Here is an 18,050-nt window from a genome sequence, read left to right as displayed (position 1 = left end):
ACATCTATTGTAATGTTGCCATGTTTTTTTTAAGAGAGTCTTTGTGTATTAAATGTTAGGTTGGCCTACTATTTGCTGTAAACTGATAACTGTGGTAATAAAATAGTAATTAAAACACATCTGTATTTGTTCAATAAAGTATTTCTGAGGGGAAATGTTTTGGATAGATATACATTGTGGAAGTGTAGTTGCTTGTTAGTTGACTATCAGATGACTTCATCTAGTAAACTGGTCATGAAAAAAAAAAAAACTGTCAACACTGTACATTATGATTCTGCTTAACAATGTGTTGGACATTAAAAAGCCCAGGTAAAAGAAAGTGTGGATTGTCTGGAAAGTCTGGAAATCATCTTCTGATGCTGGCAAGAACAACAACAACATGGGTCAGGACTTCCTAAACACACGCCATTTCGATACAAGTGACCCTAAACATTTTCCTAACCTTAACCTAATTCTCCTATCCTGCTTGAAAAAGTCGTAGCTGTATCTAAGTGGAGTGTTATTAGGGAATCTCGGTCAGGTCAGCTCCATCAAAGATGTTTTATAACTAACCCAACTACAGCCTGTCGTTTCCAATAGGAGCAAATTAATTATAGTGGGCAGAACAAGCAAGGAGGTGGGCAGAGCCAAGCACGAGAGCGAGATCCTGTTGGCGTGTTCTAGAATGTATTTGCATATTTCCGTTAGGGAACGCCTACTCTGAAGTGTCCTTGTGCAATAACTCCATTCGCCCTTGCACTCCTTCTAAAGAATGCATAAGTGTTTAAACTTTGGCAAAGGGTAAAGTCTACAAAACTTTGTCCATTCTGTTCGTTACAGATTTTAGTTTTGGGAAGAGAACTGTATTGATATCAAATGTTTCATCGGAGATAAAATGAGCAGAATATCGGCCAAAATCCATCTCGCTCCATCTTCTCCCACTGGCCGCCACTGGGCTTCCTCTCATCACCTTATTTGGTGGTGAGTGGAAACGCCAACCGGATGCTTCAGATTTATACATCCGGTGAAACATCTGACTAGTTGTTCTATCTGTGGCTATATCGTATTTGGAGCTAGCAAGCTGTTTGCAAACGGAAAAATGTTGACCATATTTTGTAAAACTTTTTATTAGTTCGACGAAAATAATGGAAATGTTCAGTAAACTGACAAATCTCTTTCAACAGGCGTTGGAGACAGTAAGTAATGGTTGTTGACAAGCCCTTTTTGTACTCTACTTCCTGGATTTAGCTAGCTAGGTAGATACTGTTTGATGCAAGCTAATTGGCTAGCAGCTAGCTAACTTTACTGCTGACTTTGGCCCATATAAAGTTAGCCAACGGCTAAAAAAGTTAGCTAGCGGTTAAAAGTTGACTATTTGTAGGCCTTACATGAGTTGAATGATGTGCCAAAAATGTGTCTGTCATCTGTACGAAAAGTCGGAAAAAGAGCAATCCTGCAACAAGTTGCAACCTAACCCAACGCGTTACCTAGCTAGCCAAGTAGTCAAAACTAGCTAGCAAGATGGTGACAACCTATTTAGATTAATTTATTTGGTGTAATATGCTTATTGAATAATGCCAATGTTATTATAAAGTTTTATGTGGATTTGTTAATTATTCTGACAATTATCTAACGTTAGCTTCCTACCTAGCTACAACATATACCATGGCGTCTGAAATGTTTGTTGATAAAGATGTCCAGCTAGCCCATAGAGAGAGATAGAGGACTCATCTTTGTATCTGTGACATAATAGCGTCTGTGAAAGCATTGGCAGCGCCATTGAGGCCATCTCCATTTTGAAGTAGGCAATTTTCTTCTTCACGATTGGCTGATCCCTCCTGATGACCCGGTAAGACATGACTCCAACAGGGTCACCAGGAGAGATCAGCCAATGAAGTTGGAAGTACCACACAGTTAACTACATTAAAATGGTAGAAGCCCTCAATGGCGTTGGTAATGCTAATATAGCCTTTTGGCCACTAGAGGCCTCTAACATTCTCTATGGAGTAGTCTGACCTGACTCCATATTTACTCAAGTGGAAGCCCACAGGCATATGAAACCACATTCCATCATTGGGCAACTTTCTTGGGGGATGGGGAGAGTGATAAGCTGATACAAGATAGGAGGAAACTCAACTCTGATTAATGGCACATGTTTTATGCTGGATAGGACATCATTGTTTAGGCCCACATTCTTTGAGCTGAATCATCTCGTGTTTCCATTCTTCCATTTTCTAGAGGGAGCCATCAGTAAATTTATTGGACTCTTTTGTGGAGCACTGGAAAGGGATAACCAATTATTACATTGAAACTACTGGTAAGATTGAGACACTGCTGAAATGTTGAAATTAAGAATCTGTTGAATACCCCGGATGTGCCTCCAAGTGACCTTGGCCTGAGTTACATTGCGAACTAACTTGTCGGCAGTAGGACATTTTAATACTGCTGTCATATTCGGCATGTGTTCATATTGGCCTATGTTGAGAGTGCGTTCAACTGTGATGGTTTTCCAGATGAAACGAGGCCTGTAAAGCAGACAGACATCCCATGGCGATTGAAGCAAATGCTGGATATCTTAGTTTACGAAGAGGGCCAACAGGGGCTGGAGGAGACGGGCCCTTGTATGGAGTACCTCCTACAGCACAAACTGCTGGAGACCCTCTGCACCCTAGGCAAAGCACAGGTACCACACTCACACAGCAGGAGAGATGTTGTCATGTGTGGTACGTTTTGATAACCCTCTCTTCGACACTGATCTCTTCCTCCTGCCAGTACCCCCCAGGAATGAACCAGCAGGTCCTGGTGTTCTTCTCCAAAATCCTGGTACAAATCCAAAAGCCAATGCTTCACATGATCAATGTGTATAGGCCAGTGCAGGTAAGGAGTCATTCATTCTGGTTATTGTTCATCACTTTGTTGTTGTCTATGGCTGTTTGAAATTTGATATACAGTGCATTCGGAAAGTATTCAGACCCCTTGACTTTTTCCATATTTTGTTACATTACAGCCTTATTCTAAAATTGATTAAATAATTTCCCCCCTTCAATCTACACACAATACTCCATAATGACAAAGCGAAAACAGGTTTTTAGAAGTGTTTGCAAATGTATAAATAAAAACGGCTACCTTATTTACATAATTATTCAGACCCTTTGCTAAGAGACTCAAAATTGAGCTCAGGTGCATCCTGTTTCCATTTATCATCCTTGAGATGTTTCTACAACTTGATTGGAGTCTACCTGTGTTAAATTCAATTGATTTGACATGATTTGGAAAGGCACACACCTGTCTATATAAGGTCCCACAGTTGACAGTGCATGTCAGAGCAAAAACCAAGTCATGATGTTGAAGGAATTGTCCATAGAGCTCCGAGACAGAATTGTGTCAAGGCACAGATCTGGGGAAGGGTACCAAAAAATGTATGCAGCATTGAAGGTCCCCAAAAACACAGTGGCCTCCATCCTTGTTAAATTGAATACGTTTTGAAGCGCCAAGACTCTTCCTAGAGCTGGCCCCTTGGCCAAACTAAGCAATTGTGGGAGAAGGGCCTTGGTCAGGGAGGTGACCAAGAACCCGATGGTCACTCTGACAGACCTCCAGAGTTCCTCTGTGGAGATGGGAGAACCTTCCAGAAGGACAACCATCTCTGCAGCACTCCGCCAATCAGGTCTTTATGGTAGAGTGGCCAGACAGAAGCCACTCCTCAGTAAAAGGCACATGACAGCCTGCTTGGAGTTTGCCAAAAGGCACCTAAAGGACTCTCAGACCATGAGAAACAAGATTCTCTGGTCTAATGAAACCAAGATTGAACTCTTTGCCCTGAATGCAAAGCGTCACATCTGGAGGAAAGCTGGCACCATCCCTACGGTGAAGCATGGTGGTGACAGCATCATGCTGTGGGGATTTTTTTCTGCGGCAGGGACTGGGAGACTAGTCAGGATCGAGGGAAAGATGAACGGAGCAAAGTACAGAGAGATCCTTGATGAAAACCTGCTCCAGAGCGCTCAGGACCTCAGACTGGGGTGAAGGTTCACCTTCCAACAGGACAATGACCCTAAGCACACAGCCAAGCCAACGCAGGAGTGGCTTCGGGACAAGTCTCTGAATGTCCTTGAGTGGCCCAGCCAGAGCCCGGACTTGAACATCTCTGGAGAGACCTGAAAATAGCTGTGCAGCGACGCTCCCCATCCAACCTGACAGAGCTTGAGAGGATCTGCAGAGAAGAATGGGAGAAACTCCCCAAATACAGGTGTGCCAAGCTTGTAGAAGACTCAAGGCTGTAATCGCTGCCAAAGGTGCTTTATATATTATAATTTTTATTCTAAAAACCTATTTTTGCTTTGTCATTATGGGGTATTGTGTGTAGATTCATGAGAGAAAAACAAATTAATCAATTTTAGAATAAGGCTGTAACGTAACAAAATGTGGGGAAAGTATATTTTTCCGAATGCACTGTATTTGTCCCTCAGTAGGCCTAACTGTCACTTGTATGTATGTGCATGCATACATTAATGTCAATATTTTACCAAAAAAGTGAAATACTATTATCTATCGTGGTCTCTTTACCAAGATAAAGTGATATTTAAAATGTGCTTTCCTTAACAGTAAATTTGTCCTCCCAAAATTCCTGACATTGCTCTCAACAGAAGCTGGTTCGTCTGTGTGGTCTTCTGGGATCGCAGACTGAGAAAGAGGAGGCTCAGTTTCTGTTTGTCGTTTGCTCCAGGGTGAAACAAGATCCGTATGTTCTCAACTACATTTTAGAGGTACTTTAAAATTCAACCTTTTGATTTGGTCGTGCATTTTCAAGCACTAAACGTGTAGGCAATGGGCATACTGAATAGTAGTACTAATGGTAGTAGTTTTAAAATTAAAACTAGTGGTAGTCGTACTTTATTAGCACGTCATTAGTTTGACCGTAGTTGACTATGTAGTTGATTTCAGTGCATCATCCGAAGTAAGTCATGTCAACGTATGATTGATGTTTTTTTCTTTTTACTGTTTTACCTGTCATGCAGATTAAAAAGGAAAATCTCTTCAAGAGGTCTATTTCTTCCTCTGAGGATACAGAAAAAGGGAGAAGTGAAGAGGCTGTGCCTTCCAGTAACCCCACAGCCTCAAACCCTGCCTCCACCTCAAGTCCTCAACAGCACTCACCCACTGACTCTCCCTCCACTATTTTCCCAGCCAATGCAGGCCTCATCCATGTCTTGGTCCACTTGAGCAGAAGCCAGGTGTGTTCAGCCAGGACTACTTGACAAACCAATACATAATTCATGCATTTGAAATGAACATCAAGTTATCAATAATTTGCCACGTTTTTCTTTGTTTCCTTGTTCAGAACAAAGTTGCACTGAAAGCCTTTGAGAGCTTGCTGCTCCTCGTCAGCCTACCAAAGGAAGATACTGCAGTGTGCTTGGCTGAAAGCACCCCACTGTGTCAGCTACTGGCTGAGCGGTTGTGTGAGCTCTACAGCCAGCTCCCGGCTACGCTGGAAGCTGCAGACATCCACAGTTTCCCCCAGACCCACTGGAGGTGAGCTTAGTGGCCCAGAGCATGCAGGAGCCCTTACCGGTGAACGATGTACTGAAAACTCAATATAGTCATGATTCTACAAGCCTCTCGTTCACGCCATTCACCACAAGGGGCTTATTGGCGCTGTCATTTGTGACACTTGTAAAAGTGTGCTTTAAACAATGTACATTTGGCATACAAATAAGATTATTTCTTGGTACATTTGAAACGAGGTCTAGTTGTGGCCGCAACCTATGGAACGCCATTTGGGTCTTAGCGTGTCAAAAAAGATACACGTCAATTAAGCTTGTTGACCAATCAGCACCTGAATATGACTGCACGTCACATAATTTAACACGTTCATTAATTTTTTACGTAGTTATTACACATAGATTACACTCACTCATATTTCATATGTCACAGTGATTCACCAATACGTATGCTATGATGCTGGTAAAGTTGTCTTGAGCGCAGACACACTTCAAAGCTCTGGGACAGTGCTGGTCATAAAAAAAGCTAGCTAGCTGATGGATGCAAACAATGTTCTTCCCCCAAAACATAGCAAAACGACAATATGTGTCAGTAGCTATAGTTAACTAACTATCTAGCTAGCTAGGTGTCATCTAAAATACCCCTAATTTTATAAAACAGTTCTTATTTGATTAATGATGGTCAGACCCACCTATGTGAAGCTAGACACAATAAGGATAAGCCACAATTTGCGGTTCGCCTTCAAAATAAAAGTATCTCATTGAAAGTGATCCAAATGAATACAAATAGTGCCATAATTGAATAGATCATGCTATATGAGGTTGGAATGTTATATAAATCCAACAAAAGACAATTTGTTAATTTGATTAATCTGTTTCAATCAGACTGTGGATGTATTAGACTTTAGAATTGCATTGGAATCCTCTGTAGCTCAATTGGTAGAGCATGGGGCTTGTAACGCCAGGGTAGTGGGTTGGATCCCCGGGACCACCCATACATAAAAATGTATGCACACATGACTTTAAGTCGCTTTGGATAAAAGCGTCTGCTAAATGGTATATTATTATTATTATTATTATTATTATACTTATTTCACTATACAGCCTTGCCTATGGATTGTGGGTCAATGACATGGGGTATCAGTCTACTCCGTGACACCCAGAGAACGTTAGCGTCGTAGCTCTTATTGCGGGACTCTGAAACCACTGTGAAATTAGCCACATTTATTGTACCAGTCAACCTACTATGTGTATTGAACACTATTCCAGAGGAAAAACAATACAATGTGGATGGTTTGGAGTCTGATAACTCTGAGGAGGACTTTGGGGAAAAAAGCACTTTGGTACTGAGTAGACTGATACCCCGTTTCATTGATCCCAAATCCTTAGGTAAGGCTGTACAGTGCAATATGAATGTCAATACACACAGTAGGCTGACTGGGGAGGTGATTTCCCTAAGCCAAAGTCCTGCAATAAGAGCTACAACGCTAATATTTGTGAAAACTCTTCACAATTGTGTTCTGTGGGTGTCACTGAGTAGACTGATACCCCATTTCATTGCTCCACATTCCAACCTTGTTTAACATTATGTAGTCTAAATATGGCATGATTTCACCAATAGTAACCAATTGCAGCACTTTCAAATGGAGACTTTTATTTTGAAGGCAAACCGCACATTCCACTATTGTGGCTCATCCTTATTGTGACTAACTTCACAACACATAACCCGGTCCGGTCAAGCCTCACTGAAGCTAGCTGGCAGTTTATAACGTTAGCTTTGGGCAACAGGGTTAAATAGCTGGCTAGCTAGGTACTTTCATTAACTGAAGTGAAATTTCCATAGGAGAATAACAAGTGGCTACCTAGCTAATACTTACTGATAAGTTGCGTCAATTCAAATCTGGTATAGGAACAAAAAGAGGTCAATAAACGTCTTCTAAAATAAACTAGTATTTTAATTAATGCAAAACGCTTCAATGGTAAATATGATGTTCGTAAATACGGGTCCACTGAAATACCACGCAGGGCAGACAGAGAACTGAGCCATTGTTATAAGTTCTTCTTTAAATACTCTGACAGAGATAGTTCCTGCTCCAAGCAGGCCTATCAGAGTAGAGACTGAGCGTGGTTTAGACTTACTCAGCCTATCGTTGGCGCACAGGCTGGTCCCAGCCCCTTGGCGCTTCACTGTTGCCAGGCATTAGTTGTTATCTCCACAACTTGTCTCGAGTCAGCAACCTCAGACATCTTTGTAGCAGAACACATGTCCTTGAGCGGTTTAACAAAGAGGCAGTGAGTGTGTGTCTGTGTGAATCACAAGTCTGTCTCAGCCTACCCCCTAACTGTTCCCCACATTAATCACAGCTTGTTATATTAAACAATCTATATCAGTACAGTACAAACCTATTATGTTTAATCATTAATGCTTTCTTATTAAGCTAACAGCACATCTAAAATATAAGAGAATAATTTCCCACATTACTCACATGGATTCCTAAATCATTGCTAAGAATATTGAAAATGACTGCAGTTTGTAATGGTCATTGTTTACAGGCTGCTTGCATTGGTGGGTACCACGCTAAAGCTAGCTAACTATAGCTACTGAAACAGATTGTCGTTTTGGGGGAAGAACATTGTTTGCATCCCATCAGCTAGCTAGCTTTTTTTATGACCAGCACTGTCCCAGAGCTTTGAAGTGCGTCTGCGCTCAAGACAACTTTACCAGCATCATAGCATACGAATTGGTGAATCGCTGTGACATATGAAATACGAGTGAGAGTGTAATCTGTGTAATAACTATGTACAAAATTAATAAACGTGTTAAATTATTATGTGACGTGCAGTCATATTCAGGTGCTGATTGGTCAACAAGCTTAATTGATGTGTCAAACAGCGTTATTTGACGTGTATCTTTTTTTGACACGCTAAGACCCAAATGGCGTTCCATAGTTTGAAGCTGTTGTACAAAACCGGAAGTGAAAGACTCAAAAACGAAACTTAAGAACAGAAAGCATGGAAATGGCCCATATAGAACAGATCTACCTCTTCTAAGACTTTCTTTCAATGAGAATGACAGATCTATAACACACATTACATTTGCATGAATTAGCATATAATACCCTCCAACAATAATTGTAACTCTTGAAACGTCCAAGCTAGACACCAAACCGACTTTCACATGTTCAAGCTATCCTACCAATAAATCAGTATTTTCATCTACCTACTTTTTCAACTATAACCAGTCACCAACATTACTATTACTAGTTATTTCAAAACCATACATACTCAAAACAAGCTAGCAAGCACACCACATTTTCTTCAGGAAATGTACGTTTTCAGTGATCACTGTTAGCCTAAAGAGTTTATTTATTAGATAGAACTACAGCTAGCTATCAGTAGGTCTACATACAAACCTATTCTACATAGTTCTTCAACTACCACAAAAATACTTTTAAAGAGCTGTCATCAGTAGATGCACCATCATATTTCTCTCACCAAATAATAGCCTAAAACGTTCTACTAATGAAATCATCATTCAACTAAAATCAAACTTAATTTACACTGTAAATTTAATTTACAAAAGTAAATTGTGCATCTGAAACCCACAGCATGAATGATTCAGAGTTGCTTTGTTTTCCTAAGTGTTGTCCACATGATCCTGTCTTTTATTCCCATCTTCTGACAGATCACTTTGTCCTGTCTTTCTTCTTTCAGTTTTCACATGCAACAACTGTAGTTTAGAAATGTTTGTGATCTAACTTCCCCAAAATCCAAAGTAATATGGTTGATATAGTAGTCTATCAAAGTAATCAGACCAATTATTATTTTACAAAATGTAACTTTGACTGTATGTAACTGCTTTGCTTTAAATAGTAAAGTAACACTTTTTTTAAACATCTTCCATTACCACAAAAATACTTAGAGCTAAAGCAAGCCCCACAACCTTACTTTTACAGTTACCATCAAGTTTTGATTTGGTAATGGACCTGATGTTTTGTGCAGTGCTCCATTCTCTCAGAACAGTATGCAGGAAAGCCAGTCGTTTCCTGGTAGTGAGCACATGGAGAGGTTTTTCGCTTGGCTGGACTTCCTTGACCATCTGATGAGAGAGGCACCAAAGGTAAAAAAGCAGAAATACTTGACCAAGCTTGACCATGAATTGAGTTTCCACCAAGAGAGGATCTCTAGTGCAGTATATTTGCTGTTTTTGTAGATCCTCGCTGTGAAATTGGCCAAAGAAATTCACCATTGCTGGCTTGTCGGTGTTCTGCAGCCTGAGCTGCTCCAAATGTAAGTGACCCCCACCTACATTTTCTCCAATGGGGTTTTATACATATATAGTGCATTTGGAAAGTATTCAGACCCCTTGACTTTTTCCACATTATGTTACAGCCTTATTCTAAAATGGATTACATTGTTTCCCCCCCCCCCTCAATCTACACACAATACCCCATCATGATAAAGCAAAAACTGGTTTTTAAATCCCCCCCCCCCCCCCAAATGTATATAAAAAAAATAAAAAAAACATTTACATAACTATTCAGACCCTTTAAAGCACCTTTGGCAGCGATTACAGCCTCGAGTCTTCTTGGGTACGACGCTACAAGCTTAGCACACCTGTAACGTAACAAAATGTGGAAAAAGTCAAGGGATCTGAATACTTTCCAAATGCACTGCACCTAGGACATATGGACTATTATTGACCAGTGGTTTGTGTTTTAGGTCCGAGATGGGCGTGCTGGTGAACACGGCGCTGCTGTGCTGCTCGGTGCGTCACATCCAATCCCCTGCCATGTTGGAAGAGCTGGTCTCGTTCCTCCTGGGCAGACACACACAGAGCGAGCAGCGCTTGGACACAGAGAGTCATGTGCTGCGATATCAACTTATCGAGCACTGTGACCACATCTCCGATGAGGTAAGGTGCTGCTACTGTAGCCCTCAGTAAAGACTGAACACGAGCGAAGACGAGACACAACTGGAGTTCACATCTCTCATGTTGCTACCATGACTATAGTTAAGCTATTTGTATTCCCTTAGTGTTGTAAGCCAAAAGAAGACTAAGGAAGTACCAGCGTTAGTGCTGGTTACAGCTGGTTACAGCTGGTGACGTGCTGTACTTTCTCTCTGCCTGCTAGATCAGTATCGCTACTCTGCTCCTGTTTGAGGAGCTCCTACAGAAGCCCCACAGGGACATTCTCTTCAACCTGGTCCTGAGGAACCTGGAGAACCGCTGCTACGTGACACACGCTCTGGGGGGAGGGGATGACAGCAGGCATTTCACCGACACCGATCCCGTGGAGGAGAACGAGTGAGTTAACTCATCCAGAGGTAGAGCTCCAATGGACAGCTCTGTAGGGGCTAATAAAAATCAAGGTTGTTGCGAACGCCTGACACACAGGGGTGAATTGCTTAGTTAATCATGACTATGACTAGTTTGTGACCGACCAAATGGAGTATACAGTCAGCAATACCATTCAGGAATGGCTTCTACATTATATATGTTTGTGTTCCACCTGAACAGAGAACTAGAGGAGGACCCTTTCTTCACAGACATGTACGGCGAGGATGAATTCAACAGCTCAGAGCAGCTTCTGCCTCGACCCCAGCTCATGAGAGAACCTCGCTGCAGTGGACAAACTCAAGCAGCGGACATTGTAAACAGGTGCCGTTAACCACAGAACGAAATAGAACACTAATACATTTATCTCTATGCAGTTAACTTTATTACTGATGGTTAACTCTTGAGTCTAGGCACAACATGCATCCCATCATTCAAGCCATAGAAGAGAAATTTGATCAGACATCTCTCATGAAGGAACTACTTTTTATATTTTAGCAGCATCTAAAACTCGCTTTACGGTTTTTAAACTTTACACTGTTGTTTTGTTTAGCAGTTTTCTGTGTTTGGTCCCTCAAGAAGCAAAAACCTCTCAACATGTCCAAGGTGCCCGATATGAAACGTATGTCCATGACGCTCATGAGCAGGTGAGCGGAGAACTTAAAGCAGTGAAAGTCATTGCCAAGAGTAACATAACAGTGCATAAATTGAGGTCTTAGATCTGATGCATTACATTTGCATTTTTATTTTTAACATCTAGTTTAAAGAGTGCACTACACTGTTGCTCGATTGGGATTGGCCGGAGTCCCTCAAACCAACCGAGTCGTCTGTATCCAGTTCTGACTTCTTCGAAGGCCACTTCCTCAAAGTCCTGTTTGATAGAATAGGCCGGATCCTTGAGCAGGTAGCCTTAAAGGGATATATTTTAGTATTTTGTTCATTAGTCCACTGTTAATACAATCCCAAAATGTTAAACATAAACATCCCCTCACTTGTGAAGTGTCTCTCTCTTAGCCCTATGAGCTGAACCTCCAGGTGACATCGGTGTTGTCCAGGCTGGCCCTGTTCCCTCACCCCCACCTCCATGAGTACCTGCTGGACCCCTACATCATCCTGGCCCCTGGAGCCCGCTCCCTGTTCTCTGTGCTCATCAGGGTGGGTGACCTCTACACTCACCTCCTTCCTCATCTTTATTTAAGGTTTTAGACTTCCAGCCATGTTCCTGATTCGTTTCCGTTTGAACACTACAAATACTGTACCCAGCTACAACTCCCACATTCCACAGTGGATTGTTTTCACAAATGCATTCCTAATTGTGTTTCTCCTGGTTTGACAGGTGATAGGAGAACTGATGCAGAGGATCCAGCTGATCCCAAACTTCAAAGAGAAGCTTGTGCATGTCCGAAGGCAGCTGATGGGCCTGGATGGGGAGTCTGGGTAAGTGCCGTAGAGAAACATACAGTGCATTCAGAAAGTATTCAGACCCCTTGACTTTTGCCACATTTTGTTACAGCTTTATTCTAAAATTGATTAAATTAAATGTTTCCCCTCAATCTACACCCCATAATGACAAAGCAAAAACTGGTTTTTAGAAATTTCAGCAAATTTATTTAAAAATATATATATCACATTTACGTAAGTATTCAGACCCTTTACTCAGTACTTTGTTGAAGCAGCGATTACAGCCTTGAGTCTTCTTGGGTATGACGCTACAAGCTTGGCATACCTGTATTTGGGGAGTTCCTCCCATTCTTCTCTGCAGATCCTCTCAAGCTCTGTCAGGTTGGATGGGGAGCATCGCTGCATAGCTATTTTCAGGTCTCTCCAGAGATGTTCGATCGGGTTCAAGTCCGGGCTCTGGCTGGGCCACTCAAGGACATTCAGAGACTTGTCCCGAAGCCACTCCTGCGTTGTCTTTGCTGTATGCTTAGGGTTGTTGTCCTGTTGGAAGGTGAACCTTCGCCCCAGTCTGAGGTCCTGAGCAGTCTGGAGCAGGTTATGATTAAGGATCTCTCTGTACTTTGCTCTGTTCATCATTCCCTCGATCCTGACTAATCTCCCTGCAGCTGAAAAACATCCCCACAGCATGATGCTGCCACCACGATGGTTCACCGTAGGGATGGTATTGGCCAGGTGATGAGCGGTGCCTGGTTTCTTCGACGTGACGCTTGGCATTCAGGCCAAATAGTTCAATCTTGGTTACATCAAACCAGAGAATCTTGTTTCTAATGGTCTGAGAGTCCTTTAGGTGCCTTTTGGCTAACGCTAAGCCGGCTGTCATGTGCCTTTTTACTGAGGAGTGGCTTCCATCTGGCCACTCTACCATAAAGGCCTGATTTGGTGGAGTGCTGCAGAGATGGTTGTCCTTCTGGAAGGTTCTCCCATCTCCACAGAGGAATTCTGGAGCTCTGTCAGAGTGACCATTGGGTTCTTGATCACCTCCCTGACCAAGGCCCTTCTCCCCCGATTGCTCAGTTTGGCCGGGCGGCCAGCTCGAGGAAGAGTCTTGGTGGTTCCAAACTTCTTCCATTTAAGAATGATGGAGGCCACTGTTTTCCTGGGGACCTTCAATGCTGAAGAAATGTTTTGGTACCCTTCCCCAGATTTGTGCCTCGACACAATCCTATCTCGAATTCCTTCAACCTCATGGCTTGGTTTTTGCTCTGACATGCACTGTCAACTGTGGGACCTTATATAGACAGGTGTGTGCCTTTCCAAATCATGTCCAATCAATTGAATTTACCACAGGTGGACTCCAATCAAGTTGTAGAAACATATCAAGGATGATCAATGGAAACAGGATGCACCTGAGCTCAATTTCGAGTCTCATAGCAAAGGGTCTGAATACTTATGTAATTAAGTTATTTCAGTGAAGAAGAAACAAATATTTACAAACATGTCTAAACCTGTTTTCGCTTTGTCATTATGGGTTATTTTGTGTAGATTGATAAAATAAAACAAAAATCCTCAATTTTAGAATAAAGCTGTAACGTAACAAAATGTGGAAAAAGTGAAGGTCTGAATACTTTCCGAATGCACTGTATATATTAGTTTGAATTAATTATGTGGTAACTGTTAAGTGTGTGCATCCTGAACGTAATGGTCAGTGATGTAGTGGTAAAAAGATAGGTGGGTAAACGCCTGATCACCATGCGCGCTGAATAAAGTTCTCTATATTTTCAATGCAATATGTGTGTAAACACTTGTGCAATATAAAAAATTTGTGTAAATGGCCCTCCACTACACCAATGGTAGTAATACAATACATGTGGTCATCTTAATTAGAGGAACCACCCTCTGAGAAGCAGACTGAGGAAATTACAATTGTTTTGTGTGGATCTTGCCTCCCCAGAGTGGATCACATGCCCCTGCTTAAGGGAGTGATCATCCTAGAGGAGTTCTGTAAGGAGCTGGCGGCCATTGCCTTTGTCAAACTTCCCGACAACAACACAAACTTGTAGAACACTAACACCTTGTGAATCCTTGAACGGAACAGAAGATGGACGACACCAGTCAAACAGCTGCTTACTTGCGTTGGTTGCACAAGTAAACTAGGCCATAGATGACAGGAGGTACAAGGACAATGAGATTGATAAAGATAAAGCATTGGTACTTGCGAGAATAGAAAAAGTGTATGAGTCATTGCACAGTCATCTCCATTTTTAAGTTTATTGTAAATGCTGAAATGTTTAGCTTATTTTGTTGGGTTTAATCTTATGTTACGTAATGACTATGCAAACTATTTAATATCTTAAGCAAATTATTATTACACCTGGAAATAATGTATGCAGTCGGTCAAAAATCTATGTAAAAGGTTGCGTTCCATCTTGTCTTTGTAACAGTTGCTATAGGCCAGGGGTGTCAAACTCATTTTAACTCAGGGGCCACATGGAGGAAAATCTATTCCCAAGTGGGCCGGACCGGAAAAATCATGGTGTGTATATATAACTTAAAAACAACAACTTCAGATTGTTTTCTTTGTTTTAATACGATCAACATAAAACATAAAGCTGGAGCCTGAGGACAGTGTGTCCAAAATAGTACAAGCACAACATCACTATTAATCATAAAACACCTCAAGTTTATTTGAAAATTCTAAAGAACACACAAACACTGTCTCAGTGATTAACAGAACTGTTTCACAGATCACAGAACTATAATCAGGCTGTCATTTCTCAGGCAGAAATGTAGATACAAATAATGAAATCCTGTTCCCCAAACAAGTGCAAGAACCACAGAGTCAAGAATAGGTTAAATATACAAATAAAATAAAATCAATTAAAAACAATAGCACATCAACATAAAAACATAAAGCTGGAGCCTGAGGACAGTGTGTCCAAAATAGTACAAGCACAACATCACTATTAATCATAAAACACCTCAAGTTATTTGAAAGTTCTGAGGACAAAGAACACACAAACACACAATGCCTCAGTGATTCACAGAAGTATATCACAGATCACATAACTATATCAGGGTGTCTCATGCAGCACTTTAAGTGGGGTTGCATAGTTTTTGACTCCTGATACCTGGCATCTTTTAGCTTTCACCAGCGCATCAATATCAGGCGTCACATCCTGAGTGGCAGCCAACTTCAGGATGTGATTCAAGTGCTTGTGCGTGAGCCTTGAGCGCAGCTTTGTTTTATTTATGCTCATTACAGAGAACTTGCTCACAAAGATATGTGGTTCCAAACATGCACAACAGTTTTGCAGCGAGGGCTGTCAAGTTGGGGTAACCTGGCAAGAGATTCTGATAAAATGTGTCCAAGCCAGCTGCGGCAAATTTGCCCTTCAAATCCGAGTCACACTGCAAGTCTGTTTCAAGTTGGATGCTGACGGGCAGATCAGAGGGATTCACGGTGAATGGCGAGCAAAAAACGTTGAAGTCTTTTCCAGTACACCAAAAATCTGAAAGCGTTGCTCAAACTCCCGTAACAGTCCCGTTATTTTATCTTTGAACCGCTTCATGTCTGCCACATGTTGGGTCGCGCACACATTTTTCAGACAGGGGAAGTGAGCTGCATCACCACCGGCGAGTTGCGTCTCCCACAATGACAGCTTCAACTTGAAAGAACGTATGCTGTCATGATACTGCGTGACAACTTTGTTGCGCCCTTGCAGCTGTTTGTTCAAGTTATTCAGGTGCTCTGTAACATCCACCATAAATGCAAGGTCCTGCATCCATTCTGCGGAATGAAATTCTAACACTGGTTTGCCCTTTTCTTCCATGAACTGTTCAATTTCTTCTCGTAAATCAAATTTTTTTCCCGATCATTGAGGGCGCACCATCTGTAGCCAGGCTGACATCGCGGGACCAGTCCACTCCGACCCTGTCCAGCGCGCCGACGAGTGCGGTAAAAATATCAGCTGCTGTCGTATCTGTCATCGGCACCAACTCCACAAACTCCTCGGTGACGGTCAATGTGTCATCAACTCCGCGGATGAAAATGGCCAGTTGTGCAACATCTAATGTCCGTGCTTTCATCAATTGCAACCGAAAACGCAATAAATGACTTTACTTTTTGCTTCAACTGGCTGTCCAAATCCACTGAAAGATCGGAAATCCTGTCTGCAACTGTGTTTCTTGTCAGGCTGACGCTTTTCAGGGCACACAATCTCCGCTGCCTTCATCATGCATGTTTTTACAAATTCACCCTCACTAAATGGTTTTGAAGCCACTGCGATTTCATTAGCAATGAGGTAGCTAGCTTTCACTGCAGCGTCACTGATGTCTCGGCTGTGAGTAAACACAGACTGCGGTTTCTTCAGACCCGCCAACAGTTCATTCACCTTCTCTCTTCTCCGCTGTCCTTGAAAGTTGTCATATGTCGGCATGAAGACTCACATAGTGGCGACGAAGGTTATATTCTTTCAGCACTGCAACATGCTGTGAACACACCAAACATACAGCTTTCCCATTCAATTCTGTGAATAAATAGGAGGATGACCATTTTTCTTGGAACACTCTGCACTCTGCATCCACTTCTCTTTTTTGACAGAGACATATTGGGGCAATGAGGGTGCCAAAGCACATAATGTTAAAAGTAGAAGCCGTAATAAATATCGCAGGCAAAACAGTAGCTCATCCGGACTGGCTGCATGTGCTTGACCTACTTGCTCTGCCCCGGTATAAACAGTTTGCTTGCTTAACACAATTGCTATTGCGCCATCCAGTGGACACAATTGGAACAGCAGGTTATAAAAATTTGCAGCGCATTTTTATACTTTACAAAATCATCTCGCGGGCCGGATTAAACCCGTTTGCAGGCCTGTTCCGGCCCGGACGTTTGACACCCCTGCTATAGGCTGTCCTGGAGGCTATCCCTGGTTTCTGAGATATTAAAACATCTCAGAATTTGAGGTTTAAGCCGGTATTCATAGTGCTTATGTAGGATCCGGTCCTCCTTGTTCATTATGATCTAAAAGGCAAAACTGATCCTGGATCAGCACTTTTACTCTTGAGACATAGTGCCCTGATCATCTGGGCTGTGAGATATGGAACGCCGTTTTGGTATATGCGTGTCAAAAAAGATACACATCAAAATAACACTTTGACGCGTCAGATAATACAATTTATATTATAGAATGTTGTGTGTGCTGAATTTGCACGTGCAAGCCATGCGCCACCTCTACGATCAGTACAAGCACGCACCGGCCACGAACGATGTGTTTACATTACCGCGTTGGTCATCGGGCATTATTTGTTTGACCGAATGGGGAAAATGTCTGTGTGAGCATTTGAAATAATATCAGGATCAAACATGTTTGCAGGTATCTTTTGATTCAGATGTTATTAGCAACTTCTGGGGTAGCTAGCTAGCTTTAGCTTAGTAACGTTTGGACGTTAGTAACGTTACCTAGCTCTAGCACCAATGCAACTAGGTTGAAAACAATGACCAATAGAAACTGCAGTAATTGGTAATACAATTGGTGGAATCATGCAATATTTAGATAAGATAATGTTAAACAAGGTTGGAATGTGGAACAATGAAATGGGGTATCAGTCTACTCGGTGACACCCACAGAATACAACTGTGAAGAGTTTACGTAAATATTAGCGTTGTAGCTCTTATCGCGGGACTGTGACTGTGTGAAATCACCTCCCCAGTCAGCCTATTGTGCGTATTGACATTCATATTGCACTGTACAGCCTTACCTAAGGATTGGAGATCAATTAAATGGGGTATCAGTCTACTCAGTACCCAAGTGCTCCAACATCCTCCTCAG

General features: G+C 42.0%; 1 protein-coding gene across 2 annotated transcripts; it reads left to right on the top strand.

Moving 5' to 3' along the window:
• Nucleotides 1-1,002: 1,002 nt before the first annotated feature.
• On the top strand, nucleotides 1,003-15,119 carry fhip2b (FHF complex subunit HOOK interacting protein 2B). 2 transcript variants are annotated; one of them, XM_084177129.1, is made up of 17 exons: nucleotides 1,003-1,175; nucleotides 2,218-2,296; nucleotides 2,493-2,662; nucleotides 2,752-2,856; nucleotides 4,626-4,745; nucleotides 4,998-5,213; nucleotides 5,321-5,514; nucleotides 9,486-9,603; nucleotides 9,697-9,773; nucleotides 10,206-10,398; nucleotides 10,619-10,791; nucleotides 11,005-11,145; nucleotides 11,378-11,468; nucleotides 11,582-11,725; nucleotides 11,836-11,976; nucleotides 12,158-12,258; nucleotides 14,174-15,119. In XM_084177129.1, the coding sequence occupies exons 1-17, from the start codon at nucleotides 1,125-1,127 to the stop codon at nucleotides 14,280-14,282; spliced, it is 2,223 nt and encodes a 740-aa protein (XP_084033255.1). In that variant the 5' UTR covers nucleotides 1,003-1,124; the 3' UTR covers nucleotides 14,283-15,119. The 2 variants fall into 2 exon arrangements, with proteins under 2 accessions (XP_084033255.1, XP_084033254.1); XM_084177128.1 differs by having other exon boundaries at nucleotides 11,375-11,468; nucleotides 14,174-15,118.
• Nucleotides 15,120-18,050: the final 2,931 nt, after the last annotated feature.

This window comes from Coregonus lavaretus, assembly GCF_964263955.1.
Source record: "Coregonus lavaretus genome assembly, chromosome: 14".
Taxonomy (NCBI): Eukaryota; Metazoa; Chordata; class Actinopteri; order Salmoniformes; family Salmonidae; genus Coregonus; species Coregonus lavaretus.
Note: the sequence above shows the minus strand (reverse complement) of the source record. Positions and strands in the feature narration are given on the sequence as shown.